This window comes from Triturus cristatus, chromosome 12, assembly GCF_964204655.1.
Source record: "Triturus cristatus chromosome 12, aTriCri1.1, whole genome shotgun sequence".
NCBI lineage: Eukaryota > Metazoa > Chordata > Amphibia > Caudata > Salamandridae > Triturus > Triturus cristatus.
Window position 1 is genome coordinate 278,705,898 of NC_140595.1, and position 15,809 is coordinate 278,721,706.

At 42.8% G+C, this 15,809-nt stretch overlaps 1 protein-coding gene and 1 long non-coding RNA gene across 5 annotated transcripts in view; one reads left to right on the plus strand and one right to left on the minus strand.

The window, feature by feature from the left end:
* LOC146775854 (uncharacterized) overlaps nucleotides 1–15,809 on the plus strand; it is a 1,053,880-nt gene that overhangs the window by 441,561 nt on the left and 596,510 nt on the right. The window lies entirely within an intron of this gene.
* Nucleotides 882–15,809, minus strand: part of TOMM40L (translocase of outer mitochondrial membrane 40 like) — a 465,074-nt gene continuing 450,146 nt past the window's right edge. For all 3 annotated transcript variants that reach the window (XM_085637335.1, XM_085637333.1, XM_085637334.1), the window contains one exon: nucleotides 882–11,539. In XM_085637335.1, coding sequence (XP_085493461.1) covers nucleotides 11,450–11,539 — 90 coding nt within the window. In that variant the 3' untranslated portion in view covers nucleotides 882–11,449. The remainder of the gene's footprint in view (nucleotides 11,540–15,809) is intronic.

The window sequence follows — 15,809 nt, forward strand, 5'->3', positions numbered from 1 at the left end:
TGAACAGTCTTTGGAGAAGAATGTGTTCCTTTTCAGGGCCATACTACTGATTCCCATCCATTTGCAATTCACAGTATTCAGTGATCCACTAAGTTTCATGCTGCTGACTAATTCAAAAGCTTTCGGAACGCTTGTGAATTATTTCATCAGGGAGGTCAGTCACTCTTCTCTAAATACATTAAGACTGATTGATTCTGATGCAGGCCATTCGTCTTGAAAGTCCTGAAGTTGGCCTCCGCAGATAAGGGAGGTTATAGGTAAATTTGTGGCTGCAACGTGTTTTTGGAGCCATATGAGGTCAGCAAGATAAAAGCAGTCACAAAAGCATTATTTTGTGGCCTGGGAACAATGCTCTGTTGTCCAAGATTTCCATTTTATCCATCAGTACTATTTTAAACCATTCCTTGATCTCTGCAACAGTATCCTATAGGATTGATGTGTTAATGCTACTGACTCGCTTTAACACCGTGTGCAAGTTCATTGACTAATGTTAGACATATGCCGATAATTTGTTGAATTTTTGTAACTGAAAGGAAGGGCTAGTGATATGGTAGAGAAAAATAAAAAAATTAGGGTTTATGCTTTGGGTTGGGTCATAGGTTAGATGGGGAAAGGGTTTGAGAAAGTGTTACTGTCCAAGGTAAGTGCTAGGATTGAAAGTTAGGGTTAGGCATATGGATAGTGTGAAAGTAAGAGTACATGCAGGGTTAAGGTCAAATTGTGTTCAGAAATTTACTGACTTGATGCTTTCAGGCAAATGTACACCAAAAAGTGGAACAGAGTTTTGGTTCTTCATTTTCAGACTGAGAAGCCAAGGGACATGCTTGTTATTCATTGATGTACAAGGTTTAATTAATTTCAGAAATAATGCTGGCTTTGACTTTTACATACTCTTCATCTATCTCAAATAGATAGCAGAAAGGTGACAGACTGAATGCCACCTTCGACTCAAGTCCACAACATTGGACTTTGTCATATGTTCCCTATGTGAAGTCCCAGGAATCAACTTGTAGTAGGTGCTTCTGGATAGAGTTGTCCTCTGCCAAGTGAAGATCCTGCAGAAAATAATCACTATTTGAAATGTACACTTTTGATCAGTGATAAACCTTGACTAATAACATGGCTTATCATGACAGATACTGCAAGCTACATCCAAACAGGGAATAATTTATTTTAGATCAACTGGAAACTTTGCACATGTTAAGTACACATCTAAGTATCAGTCGACAGCTCATAAAGGCAACAGTGAGGAATCAGACAGTACATAAATAAACAGCTAGGCAGGAACACGACCCACAAATAGGACGGTTACCCGTCACACATTGGCTATTGATACTGAAGGCCTGAAGACAAAGGCTCCCTGAGACACAAAAGTTAGTGTACAGTGAGGGCAGCCATAGAGTTCCAAGTCAAGAAGACATCAACCTATAAACTTCCACCTCATAACACATTCCATTCAGAGACCTTTATACCCTATGTAACAACCAAGAACTAGAGTTTCTAAGACTAAGAATGCCCTTCGATGAAAGCCTAGGAATTAATCCAACAAAGTCCTTTAACTCTGTGGCCTTGAGTGAAAAGGCAAGTGGCTGTTAAGAGTTTACGACAAAGCCTGGTTGATAGTATAATGAAATACAAACAGGAACTTTGACTCCAACTGGGTCCAGATATTATGGCTATTGCACAGACAGTAAATTAGAAAACTCTTATAGAAATTCTCAAGCTAATATTTTGGCAAGCATGTTTGCATTTCTAAGCATCAGTTTCATTCCTGTGTGATCCACTCTACAGATGATCGACTTCTGGCATCGTAAAGAAATGCTGTCATCGTAAAGCAATGCTGTGGAATTTGATGTATAATTTTGCCATTGTATCCACTTGTAAAGGTGGATACAATGGCAAGGAGCTGAGGGCACAATGTGGTACACACAGCACGAACAGCACTTCAATACACTGTGGACATGAATGGATAACTTCATTTCAAACTTGTTATTAAGAAATTCAAATACATCCCAAACAAATTTGTCGGTCTGCCCTTTGCTACTTACTCTAGGTGAAAATATCAGGAACAATTTATCCATATTCCTAAATTTAGAGTCCAACTCCCTGTTTCTCATCCAAAGATTGAAACCAATATTTTTCTGCCACCTCACTGTCTTCTTTAATGTTGCGTGGCAAACCCAGAATATGAGATAAAGCCTTTGCTTCACTAACCACTAAGGCGTATAGTCCTATAACATAACATACAATGACATAACATACTAAAACATAACAAACTATAAGTGGCCGTAAGCTAAATTGTGTACAAAACACCCTGTCTGGTTGGAAGCTGGGAGCTAGTAATATCTTCAGGGAGAAGGAACCTAAACACCAACTTTGAAACTGCAATTTCTCTTTTCTCAATGCATTGGTAGCAGAAGACCGAGAAAAGAGTGCTCTAAGAAATGCATGTTGGAAAGTGCAGCACAAGAACAGGCACCAAGAACAGAGGTTGTAAAACACCCCTCACGTAACCTGTGGGTAAATACACAAATGGCTAACCAGAAAAGATGGCGAAGATAAAATGGATGGAAATTTGTCTTAAGGATTGTTGCAGACACTTTGCCACTTCTAGAAAAAGCCTTCGTATTCTAAACACAAATGACTCTTATTTGGCTTCTTGTCAGGGTAGAAACACAAGATTATTTCTACGGTTTGCCATAATGTCTATAAAATAAGCACTATTTGTACATTTCAGATACATAGCTTCTTCTGAATAATAAGTCCTGGGTAATAAAGTGTTGGAGAACATGCCTTGATGTCTGAACCAAGTTTGGTAATACTAAACACTTAATTTTAGGGCTATCTGTCAAAGGTGAATTGTTTTAAAGGCTACATTTAAAATACTAATGGATGCATGTGATTAGGAGCGCCCTTCACAAACTGTAGTAACAAAGTCTTTGAAGAGCAGGTTCATCGATTAACAGGAGAGAATTCAGATAAAGATTTTAGCAACAACCAGAAAATGCAGATATTCTGAGAGTCCACAGTAAGTATTTGGGGACAATGTATAACTTCAGAATGCTGACATTGGTTTTCAATCTTACCAGAGTTTTCAGTAAAACAAGCATTGGCATAGCCAATAGGTCTCGCCTTTGGGACCTTATAAGTGTATAACTAAATACTTATAAGGTCTCAAAAGCGAGACCTATTGGCTATGCGGCCGCTAAAGTGAAAGTAATCGCGGTAAAGCGCTGCGCGCGCGCCCGCACACATGCACTGAAGCTCTAGGCTGGCCTTGTAGCCCTTTTTGGAGCCCTCTCAATAAGTCTCGCCAGACCAGCGCATGCGCTGGGTCAGGCGAGACCTAAATATCTAATTCCAAGTAGGTTCTCTTTAGGCTGTAGAAAATCTTATCCAAAAACTAATATGGCCAATAGACATTTTAAAAATAAAAATTGGGCTTTGCAAATGTTGAACTATGCGGCTCAGAATAAGGGTGGAACAGGGAGAACACATTGAGCCTTGAAGGCATATACTAGCTGTAAAGCAGTCTACTGAAGAAGCATAGCACAGTTTTTGTGCTACAATAATTTTTTCATCTCAGCAACTGTTGTGTAAAACCTTCTGAACAACAGAAAAACAGAAGTGTCACTATTTATTGATGATACTTTGTTTTGAACAGTTAATCACACAGTTATATTTTAATATATATTTTGTATTTTCCAATAGGATATGCTGGCATCCAAATTAGACACAGATGTATTTTTCTATGTCTGACAGAGAGCTTTTACCAGGTGGTCACTGTTTAGGCCCATTAATTCACAAATAACTATTTCAACCCTGTTAATAAAGTGATTCAAATAGTAATTTAGACTTTGTTTAAAGAAACGTGGGAGTCTTTTGCAGTATGGCACGCAGGGGCGTAACACAGGCCCCCGCATCCCCTGCAGTGCGGGAGGCCCCCAAGCTCCAGGGGGCCCCCACTGTACTTCGGCCGGGGAGCTCCTGATAGAGTTTGGAGGGAGCCCCTCCACGTACCTTGCAGGGGGCCCCCTCAATCATCGTTACGCCACTGATGGCACATGGTCTGCCATGCAGTCAGCTCAGCAAAGGCCATAACCTCCAACTTCCCGGCAGAATCCCATCCGTGATACTTAGAAGTACCCCGAAAGACAGGCATGGCTCTCTTTCTTCAGTGAAGCTGCAGTAAAGCTTTGCAGAGTGGGTGTCATGTTTGATGCACCTACTAGACAAAGATTTTTGTTCCCCAAAAATGATGCTGATGTGTGTGTGTGTGTGTGTGTGTATATATATATATGTATATGTATATGTATATGTAGCGGGGCAACTGCCACTATGACCTGACAGCCCGTGGCAAAGGGGCTATCCAGTCAGATTTACCCTACAGCATGAGCTAACAATGCTCCACGGTGGAAAACCTAGCATTTCCCCATCTCTAAATAGATCTGGTGAACTGCAGATTAGGAGGGACAGGAGTACCAGTGATTGCCAGTGGTCGCCCAGTTCTTCCAACTCCAAATTACCCCCTTAGGCCAAGGAGGCTTCCTCCTACGACCAATCTCATCAGTAAACTACTGAAATAAACATACCCTGTTTGTGATGATTTTACACATTGTCTGGCTTCACATTTAACCCAGAAGGGGACAAACTCCTTTGGATCTCCATAATGTACGTAAGGACTTACAGAGCAGTGGCTTTGTGCATTTCTGCTGAAGGATATCGGGTTCATGAATAGTTCTCTAAAGGTCAAAGATTTGCTCAAGTCTAAACAGCAGAAAATGATGCTGCAAGTTGCAACATTCTGCAAACATTTCAAACAGTAAATCTATACTGACCCTGCCATTGTGGACTGCTAAATCCAATGATTAGCGAGCGGGCAACAAATGCCAACCTAGAGGCTGATCTGAATTCTTCTGGCATGACTAGATAGTTTATTATAATTTGATGAAAACAACAGAAGTTCAAAATAGAACAAAACTGCACATGATTGACTCCTGACCTATTTAACAATGGTGTGGTACTGACTCTAGTTCAGACTGGCTAATGCTTAACTGGAGGAATGCTTTTACAAGACCTGGGTTTATGATGTAACTTCAAGGTTCATTTTATGCCCTACCTTTTTTTAATTACTCCCTGAAAAGGTAGTTTTATGCTCTGTTGTAGATCTAGTGTGTCTCAGAGTTGTTATGGGCTTCAAAAAAGGTTTGATAAAAAAGTGTGATACATCTGATGGGAGAAACTGTTCTAATGCAATCCCCTCAACAGGCGCTGTATAAGGCCTGGGTCTTGATGATTTCGAGCAATGACATTTAATGAAGTTTTTAATTATATTAAACAATCCCCTTGACTATTTCCATGCATCCTCTGAGCGGTTACCATATGGTGTTTTTCTCTTTTCTTTGCTTGAGGCAAAACAATCGCAAATTCTACTTTTCCATTACAGAATTTTGACTGTCTCTGTTTTTCTTTCTGAGTCTTAGCATATTTTTTCTTTTCAAGTAGTTTGTAAGATGAGTGTGAATTATAAACAGTTGTAAGCATTGTATATATTTCTTAAGGTGCCACTTTGCGAAATTTGATGCAAGATAGTTAACTGAAATTGCAGCCCCAAAAAGCTCTGGGACGTGAAATATACACTTCAAACAGTAGTATTTTTGGGTCTCGCCTAGGCATGTTGTATTCAGAATATGGGCTTTAAGCTCTACCCATTTACACACCCATGTTTTTAATTGGTTCCTTTAACTGTGTTTTGGGAATTATCTTTCTTTGATGAATTTGTTTAATAGTCCCACCTTGTCTACAGTTGTAACCTCCAATAAGGACTGCCCCTGTTACAAGTGACTTTTAACTGTTTTATTTTCAATTTGAGAGCACTATTTTGTTACAGACTTTTTGCTAGCTGGTGTTGCAGGCATGACATTTACCTACTTCCCCAACTGCAACGTATTTTCCGGCATGACAGCTAAGGACTCAACAGCATTTTGTTTATTATTATTATTAGCTACTGCAGCAGACAGAACAGCTCCAGACTTTTGAGGGCGTATTTCCACAAGCATAAGTGTCACAATAGCTACGGACTTTACAGCATTTACACTATCATAATATTTTAGCTACTGTTACAGGCTGAACAGTTACGCACTGTACTGAGCGTATTTTCACAAGTATATTCAAATTTTTTTCTATTTCTGCAGCTACTCGGCATGGCGTGCCTTTGCAGACTCCACCCACCATACCCCCATCTCTGGCTCTGACATCCTGGGAGCCACGAAATACACATGATCATAATTGTTCAAATACTGTTGCTGGCAGAACAGCTGGGTACTTTACTGAGCACATTTTCCCAAGTATAATACATTTTGTTTCATCCGGGCTGCCGCTGCTTACTGCTTTCCTCCAGGGTAGCCAACACTGCCTCAGAGCCGCGCCAGCGCTGCAGCTGCTCAACATGGTGTGCTCGTGCAGACTCGACCCGCGATACCCCCAGCTCCGACTTCGACATCCTGGGAGCCGCAAATCATTTTTTCAAGTTAGTTTGCTGGCGGAATTCGCTTCATGACCCGAGCCTGCATCCTGTCTGGGACTGCCTGTTTCATTAAAAAGTAGGCATATTTTTACTTTTTAGCAACTGTGTTTGCACAACACAGCACTACAGTGTTCGCAGCAAAGCATTTCCTTTTGTGGCTTTCAAGTAACAGTTTTTTTTCTCAATGGGCTCATATCAAAAAGCAAACGGGGACTTGCGTAATTTAATTATTTGCAATGGCTGAGTTTTGTGTGCTTTGCTCAACAATTCTGCCTGTCTACCAAGTTATTTTTTATTTTTCTCTTTTTCAGTTGTTATCAATGCAGATCAGCAGTTCATGGCCATATATGATAGCTGCTCTCTAGTGGTTAAAGTGTATAACTTCAATTAAATATAAACCAAAGGAACTTTTTTATATAAAATAAAACAAGCGCAGTAATATCGCACCCAGAAGTTCCCACCCACGTCAAACACTACTACACTAGCAGTTATTGCCCTCATTCAGGTGTGTTATATAAGTTTAAAGTGTGTTATTTTTGTGCCTAATTTCAGTTGTTTGATTACACTATTTACGTTTCTTTTGAGGATGGTTATGAAACATGTTTATCTAATATTATCTAAAACAGCGGTTTTTAACTTTTTCACTTCTATGGACCCCCACTGATTCATTATACACCCGTAGCATACATAATAAAAGAAATTCCATGAAGCAAGGAAAGGGTGCCGTGCCACAGGCTGCTACTAGGTGTCCCTATGGAGTTGTAAAGGGACCTCTATTAGCCACAAAAGGTGCTGCACTCTTAATGCAATTATCAAGAGAAAGATTGCAGATGAGCATACTTTTCCATTTGTTTTTATTAGAAGTGAGATTTATGTTAGCTTGCGTATAAAAAATGCACAACTGTTGTTTATTTAGCTTTATTTCTGAAATAAAGCTAAATAAACAACAATGGTGCATCTGGTTGATATTCTTATGATTAAGAATGTGTTAACCAGATTTCCATTTTCCTCTCAAGTTGCGTCTTACAGGTACAGATGATAAATTTATTATATGAATCAGAAGATAGCCCTCGATGATACAACGGAGTTTGAAAGTCAATGCTCTCTCTGATCTAAACTTTCCACCAAAACAAACTTAATCAGGGTGCCAAGTGTCTAGGTCTAGCTCACCATACGTATGTCATCCTCATATTGTACCTGAGAATACTTGAGGCTTCCTACTAAAAACCAAAGTGGTAACCAAAAGAGTAACAAGACTCTGGCTGTAAAGTTTCCACTGGTAAATATTTCTTGTACTACATGGTCTATATTTTGACTTTGAGTGGTTCAGCACCTAAAACTGACGATACTCTCCCTGAGGATACTGCTGAGAAAATCAACAAGAAGGCTCAGAAGGAAGGCACAAGGGATTTCTCATTGCAAGTTATGCAGCATTTTATTAGCTGACCCAAAAAAAGTCTAAAAAAGGCTAGGCTCTGAAAAAAGGTATGAATGAATAAAAGAATGGTGTATTGCAACCAAACAACTGAAATAATGCAAAAAAAATTGACACTAAGCAAACAACAGCTGTGGTCAAGCAAAGGCCGGTTAGCTCTGAAAAAAAGCAGTCTAGAACCACAATTTGGAGAGCTGGAACACCTCAAGAAATAGTCAAGACCCATTCTTAGAATAAATTGTCATGGGATCCTTCTATAGTGGTAAAAATACTCAGAAGATCACAACAGCTGTACGCGGCTGGAACATTTGCACACTGTAATGATAATGGATAGATTTACTAACATTTTGCACTGGGTTTACATCCCAAAACACATGCAACTCGGTGCAAGATGTTTATTTGAGATTTACTTTCCAAAAGTTGCCTGAAATTAACACAAAGCAGAGCTTTTCGCTGCTTTGCAATACTTTTGAGTCTTAGTGTTCTATGGGATGAAATGGTTTTATCTATCTGAACTTTTCTGACTTTGTATGGGTGCTGCACTGTACAGCAGACATCCAAAGTGTAAACAGTTTTAAAGTTTGTCTAATCCTACTATTTCGTACTGGAAGGGTACCGTTCAAGTACATAACACTTGCAGAGACCTCTTCATTATAGGGCAAAGGTGTGTGTGTGGAACTGTCATGGTTCCCGGCTCCGCTGCGCGTTACCTCTCAGGCGCATGCGGGATCGGATGGTGAGGACGGACACAAGCCAGCAGTTAGCGGTCTAGTGTTCAGACCGGAACCACTGTTGCGTCACACCAGCGCTTCCGGGGAACGCCGATGAAACCACGGCGGTTCCCGCGAATCAGCGCTTCGAATTAACGCTGCTACAGATCCAGTCGCCTCTACCTTTCTGACCACTACGCAGGTTCGCCCGCATCCGGAGGACTCGGCAGACTGCGTACTGGGTCACCGTCCCGAGGCCGCTTCAGGACACCGCGCATGAGCGCCTATCCGGACTTGGTAATTACGCTCTGCTGAGCTTTTCCAAGAACACGTCACCAGCGCTTGCTTGGGCATCTTTGGGGGCACTTCGCAGATAGCGCAGGAGCGCATGCTATTTCTTTTGTTTAGCGCAGAAGCGCTGGGAGTTTACTTTGGTCATAGCGCAGGAGCGCTGTTCTTTTTCCTTTGTATAGCCTCTCCGGGGGTAACAGCACTAACCTCACGGAGAAACACTTCAGGAGGGCGTGTAGCAAGCACGCGCTGGAGCGCATTCACAGCCATACAGACACCGCGCTGGAGCGCTTGAATTCCCTTACCCCGCGCAGTAGCGCTTGCGATATTCTTTTCACGGCGCTGGGTGGCTTTTAACCCGTGGCGCCAGGACACTTGGTGTTGCCCCTTCATCTTTCCGTGGAAGGGAAGCAGAACGTGCAGCAGCACTTATCGGAGGAGCATCTTCCCTGGGTCAACGCGCGTTTCTTCCTCAGGTAATTATCCAAGTCCGCTGGCGCATGAGAGGTAACCTAGATAGGGGTTTGCACGTCCCTGCTCTAACTGGTCTCCCTTGTTTCCCTTATTAGGCTGATACACAGCAGTCTCATCGCAGGGAGGCGCTTCCACACATCATTACCTCTGTCTTTGGCTACCTTCCCTAATCCATCTCTATCCCTGTTGGTGTTAGCTCCCTACGGGGGTGAGGTGGGGTTCGGGGCGATAGCTCATGTCGTCTCTGCGAGAACACTCCGCAAGCTACAGGTGAGCCTTGTGGGGTACTTGACAGGAACTAGGCAGTCTGATTGTGTGCCAGTGCTAGGCAAGAGAGTAGATATTTCGAGGGAGTTACGGAGCCTGTGTGGGCGGCACCTTCCTTGTTTCGAAAGGTGCCCAACTAGAGACTGCAATGCGCTGCTGTGTGTTTGTGTGTGTTAGTCTGTATATATATAGATATATATATATATATATATATGTTCCAGGGAGCTCTTCCCTAAGCAACAATTGCTTTGTGTTAGAAGCGACAATTACATTTGTGTTTTCTGGTAGAATACTCCTTCAGGACAGCACTTAGCATTTTGTCGGCCGGACTAATGAGCTTCTCTAGCACTTGACACCCTAAACTAAAAAGGTCTCAGCGATGTGATGGTCCTCTTTATTACTAGGGACTGCAATCATGCTGTTCCGTGATAGGGATTCTGCATACTGTAACTGGTGATACCACTTATTGGAGCGAAAAATGTATATAAAGGATCCTGAGCACAATACCATATAGATCAGATATACCCTAAGAAGGACCCCTTGGTCTCACAATTCCACACAGTATTCTATTTTTAACACATTTTGTCTGCTGAATAAAAGGTAAGACCACACACAGCATAGCAAGCCCTAACAGGTGAGTTCTTCACTATATAGTAAAACTCGCAGGAGAGCACAAGGCGCTCTTTTCCTTGATGCCAAAAGTCATTCCGTAATACGTCTGAAGTCAACAAAGTAGTTCCTGAGAACGGAACGATTACATTGAATCCCTCCTAAAGTCATGTACAGTTACACAGCTAGACACCACTGCCATGGCCTGCTTTTCATGGTGCAGCAAGACTTGAAGCCTACAGAGGAGAATGTCACTTCAAAAACAAATAAATAAAAAATTAAAATAAGATATTATCCTGTAAATTAAGGTTTTGATTACTAAATCAGATGATCCACAAAGCACTGCCTATTTATCACTGTGAAGGTGAGACTGCCATGCCAGCTTTTCTCATCTTGTTTTTCAACTTCTTTGAATCCCCTTTTACTTTTGCCCCACCTTTAACGGCATAAGTTAATGCTGAGTTTGGCTGTGTCCATGTATGGTGCTTCTCTCCATGACTGTTGTCGTTTCATGGCTTTCAACACATTTCAGTCATCTCATCTATTCTCTTTCGTTCTGCTTTCCTTAGACCTCAATATACGTCCACCTCTCATAGATACTGCATGTTTCCCAGGATGCACTGGTAGACAAGTCCCTGGCAGTGGCAGATGTCAAGAGCAGAGACACAGAACAGCGAGAGCATCTTGTAGAACATTAGCTTCTCCACTCGCCACAATAGCTGCCAGATATTGGAACACAGGCCAGTGGTTAACTATACGGGCGAATACATACTGACGTGAATTTTCTCAGCTACTAGATACTTCAACTGAGATTTCTTTTTTAAAATTCTATTAGATTACTTTTCTATTAAGTTCTCCGGGTATGGAGTTGATCTTCATCTAGTAAAGCTCCCTCATGTCTTCTTTAAATACAGCCCCTCTGGAGGCTTGGTTGACGACTTCCCAGAAGCTTCGCTTTCATATTGTGCTACTTGAGTTCAATGGGAACTGATGAAGAACAGACCAGTGAGTGTTTTCGCTCTTTCACTGGCACGTAGTAATTGAGATACACTGCAAATGTAAGACATGAGCGCATGGACCCCGTTCTTCATCCCACCAAAATGCTGAAGCCGCAGTGAAACTTGTTCTTGTAGTAGTTCATGAATGCCCCCAAAGCCAGGGTGACGGGTAATGGGGGAAGCCTCTTCTCCAGCACTCCGCCCACACAACAGTTACTGTCCACTGAACCTAAAGGGAGTAATGAAAAACAAGGCAATGTTATTGAGTAGCCTCCGCTTACAGGGGGTTCCAGACGTATACACCAGCATGTTTAATAACAAATCTGTCGTAAAAATGTATTAGGACCGGATTTAAATGGTGGGGGGTGGGGGGGGCGGCCCTTTCTCCACTAGGGTGTCGGAGTAAATCATTTCATCACCCTGATGGAGATACTGCCTGCCAAATTTAGAAATGTCCACCTGCCCAACAGACAATTATAGCATTGGCAGGAACTGCCATCCCGATGTTCCTATCAATGCACTGTAAGGACTGAGTTGTACAGCAACCTTACTATGGGTTTTTTTCAAAAAGAAACTTCCAAAGTGGGATTATCTTTAAAAAAAAAAAAAAACAATGCCCCCTTTCCATGGGAGCTTCATCCCATGGCTATGGGGACATTGAGCATTTTTCAGTGTCCTTTACCGCCAGGGTTTTCCTGCCAGTAATGGGCATGGAAAATCTGCTGTATGTCGGCCCATCTATATTAGTCGGTAGACATACAGCCAAACCTATGACGGCCTTTACTCTGTCAGGCCATCGGAGGGGTTTGACCACAGCCGAGACGAGTAGTCTCCGCATCATCAAAGCTGTGGTCTGCCCAATTCTACATCGGGCGAATGGGCCATAACGTTGGCGGGGATGAAACTCTGTTGCCATTGCGACGAAGTTCCTTCTCCATCAGTTAAATCAGGCCCTAATTTGTTTCCAGAACCCCAATTTTGCACACACTCGATCCATTATAATGAAAACTTCTTTAATGCTGGGAAATTTTCCATTTCACAATAAAAATAAATTTTTCCTTACATTCAATTTATCAAAATGACAATATTGAGCCAAGGACTGAGGTCAAAATTGCATCAGCGGAGCAGTGTTGTCGCTGCAAAAAAAAGACATGGAATGCAGCCAGCTAGCATCATTGTTTACTAGCCGAGCTGCACAACTGTGTGACTGACAGAGATAAATGCGGCTTCGGCATGGGATCAGCATGGATGCAGTTGGCTCGCATCAGCACTTACTGGCACAACTGACTGTAGCGGCGACCCTTAAAAGGGCTGCCAAAGGTTGGCATAGTATTTATTGGCAGGACCACGCATGGATGCTACATGGGATCGGCATAGGCTGCAGTGGACTCAGTTCAGCAGATACTGGAGAGCTGGGTGTGGTGTGTGCACAAGATTAACATTGGCTGCTGATGGCTAGCATCAAGTTTACTGGAATAGTTGGTTGTGGTGGTGACGTTGACAGGGTTGCCACAGTCTGGCATAGGATTTATTGGCAGCACCATACGTGGATGCTGGATTTGATGCACAGGGGTTACAGCAGAATGGCTTCAGCATGCACAAGCACATCTGGTTGTGCATTCAGCAAGAGATTGACATGGGCTGCAGCTTGCTGCCATCAGCGTTTATTGTGGGAGTTCAATGTGACATTTGTATGGGATCAACACTGGCTGCAGTGGCTAATATCAGTGTTTACTGGAAGAGCTGAGTGTGAATTGTGCATGGTATTACCATGAGCTTGAGCTAGCGGTCGCAGTACTTATTAAAAGAGCTGGGCATCAGTGATGCATGGGCTCACCTTGGACTGAAACATGTTGACATCAAAGTTTTTAGGTCTCGCCTGACCCAGCGCATGCGCTGGTCTGGCGAGACTTTTTGAGAGGGCTCCAAAAAGTGCTGCCAGCCTAGAGCTACAGTGCATGTGCGCGCGCAGCGCTTGACCGCGATTACTTTCACTTTCGCGGCCGCTTTGATGTTTGATCGCGATCACTTTCGCGGCTGCACGGCCGCTTGGCATAGCCAATAGGTCTCCCTTTTGGGACCTTATAAGTATTTAGTTATGCAACTGTTGCATGGCTAAACACTTATAAGGTCCCAAAGGCGAGACCTATTGGCTATGCCAATGCTTGTTTTTATTTACTGCAGAGCTGGTTACGGGTTCTATATGGGGTTATGCTGAGTTGACTCACTCTGTGTTTGACGCATACTGACAAAATGGTGTGCAGACCCTACACTATATGATTTTAGTGGGCACCATAGGCTGGCACTAACTTTGTGGCAGAAGTGTATATTTGGGGGTTGAATAAAAAAAGATGCAGAAGGACCGGACTGAGAGTCAGAAACAGTTTAGCAGTACTTTACTTTATTGTATTTACAGTTTTTATAAGCACTACTAAACACTTTTCTGTGCCCTCGGATCATTTTGGCATGTGGAACATGTAAAGAAAGGCATTTAGCAGTATTATGCCCAGCAAAACCTGGTGATGTAAACCTTGTAGTCCATCTAGTGAAGATGGTGTGTGCCAGGGATGCCTGCAATCAAATATATCCCAAAAGATGACAGAGTCCTAAAGAGCATAGTAAAACACAAGAGATGTGAGGCAACACATGAACAGAAGAACAAGGAAACATAAGGTGGACTCAAAAATTATTTCAAGAAGTATTGATGAGTCCGTTAGTAGTTAAGTGATTTTTTATTGCTTTCTTTCAACTTGAGAACAGAACATAAAGACGCAACCAACGCGTTTCGCCCCAACATGGGCAAGAAAGAGCATAGCGAGGCAAGCAGAGGGTGAAGGAGGCATGATGGCCAGCCAGGACATGGCATAATATTAGAGTGAAGGGTTGGCAGAGATGCACGGGTGCTGTACTAGCTCAGTTTGGTAGGTGACAATAACTGGCATGCACATTCGTAAACCACTCTTCGTGCACTAGGAGAGCTGTGGATGAAGAAAGAGTGCAGCATATTCACAATGACATTCACAAGTAAAGCCATCTATGCCTTTGATGGGCTGCTTCAAGGTAGGATTGGCACTGCTATGTCTGCATTGCAATGGATTAGCAAGGAGGTACCAGGTAAGGAATATGCGAAGATTAAGAAACGTACGTGACATCATTAGTCGGTCCAGGCCTTGCACTTTGGCAAGGGTTTGCCAATGCTTAGAATTGGAAAGGCACAAATACATTTCAGAAGCTAACTAAAAGTGAGCTGGTGATAAGGCACAGTAATATTGTACATGGTATTACAAATACACTGCGTTATTCCCAATACTTAACTAGCCGACTCGATCTATAACATCTGGAATGTGAAATAAAATGGGGAAAGTGTTTATTACCATACCATTTCAGTATGTTTTTGTCCCGAATTGCGGTTTATTTCCAGACATATTTCCATGTGCATTGTGCAGGTGGATGTGAGTTTTGAATATCTGACACTAGAAATGTTGTATCACTATACATTTTGTTAACAGCCCCATGTAGTTATGTTGGGCGATGCCCCAGCTACAAATGTCAGCTCTCAGACAGCAATATTGTAATATTGACAGGCGCCAAAGCTAAAATGTCGCCATCTTTCCCAGGGAGTAATGTTGGCAGCGGTCCCAGTTAAAAGGATGTGAACACCCCCCAGGGAGTAATGTTGGAAGCAGTCCCAGTTAAAAGGATGTGAACACCCCCCAGGGAGTAATGTTGGCACCAGTCCCAGTTAAAATGATGTCAGCACTCCCAGGGAGTTATATTGGCAGCAATCCCAGTTATAAAGGATGTAAGCACTTCCAAGGAGTAATGTTGGCAGCAGTCCCAGTTATAAAGGATGTCAGCACTCCCAGGGAGTAATGTTGGCAGCAGTCCCTGTAAAGGATGACAGCACTCCCAGGGAGTAATGTTGGCAGCAGTCCCAGTTAAAAGGATGTCAGCACTCCCAGGGAGTTATATTGGCAGCAATCCCAGTTATAAAGGATGTCAGCACTTCCAAGGAGTAATGTTGGCAGCAGTCCCAGTTATAAAGGATGTCAGCACTCCCAGGGAGTAATGTTGGCAGCAGTCCCAGTTAAAAGGATGTCAGGACTCCCAGGGAGTAATGTTAGCAGCAGTCCCAGTTAAAAGGATGTAAGCACTTCCCAGGGAGTAATGTTGGCAGTCCTGCCAGCTGTACATTTTGGCAGAACTCCCAGGCAGGAGTGGTGAAAACCTCCCAGCTGTAAGCTTTGACAATTCTCCATGGCAGCAATGTCAAAACCCTACCAGCTATAAATGTTGGAGGCACCCAAAAGCACAAATACTGGCTGACTCTCTGACAGTAATATCTACGCCACTCCAAGGCACGCACACTGGAAACACTCTATGACCACAGATGTTGGCATCATTCTTCCGTGTAAGTATTGACGACACTTCTGTCATGATCCTCGCGAGTATCCCGGGGTATGTGGGAAAGAAGGCCGGCACTCCCCGTTGTGGCCCGG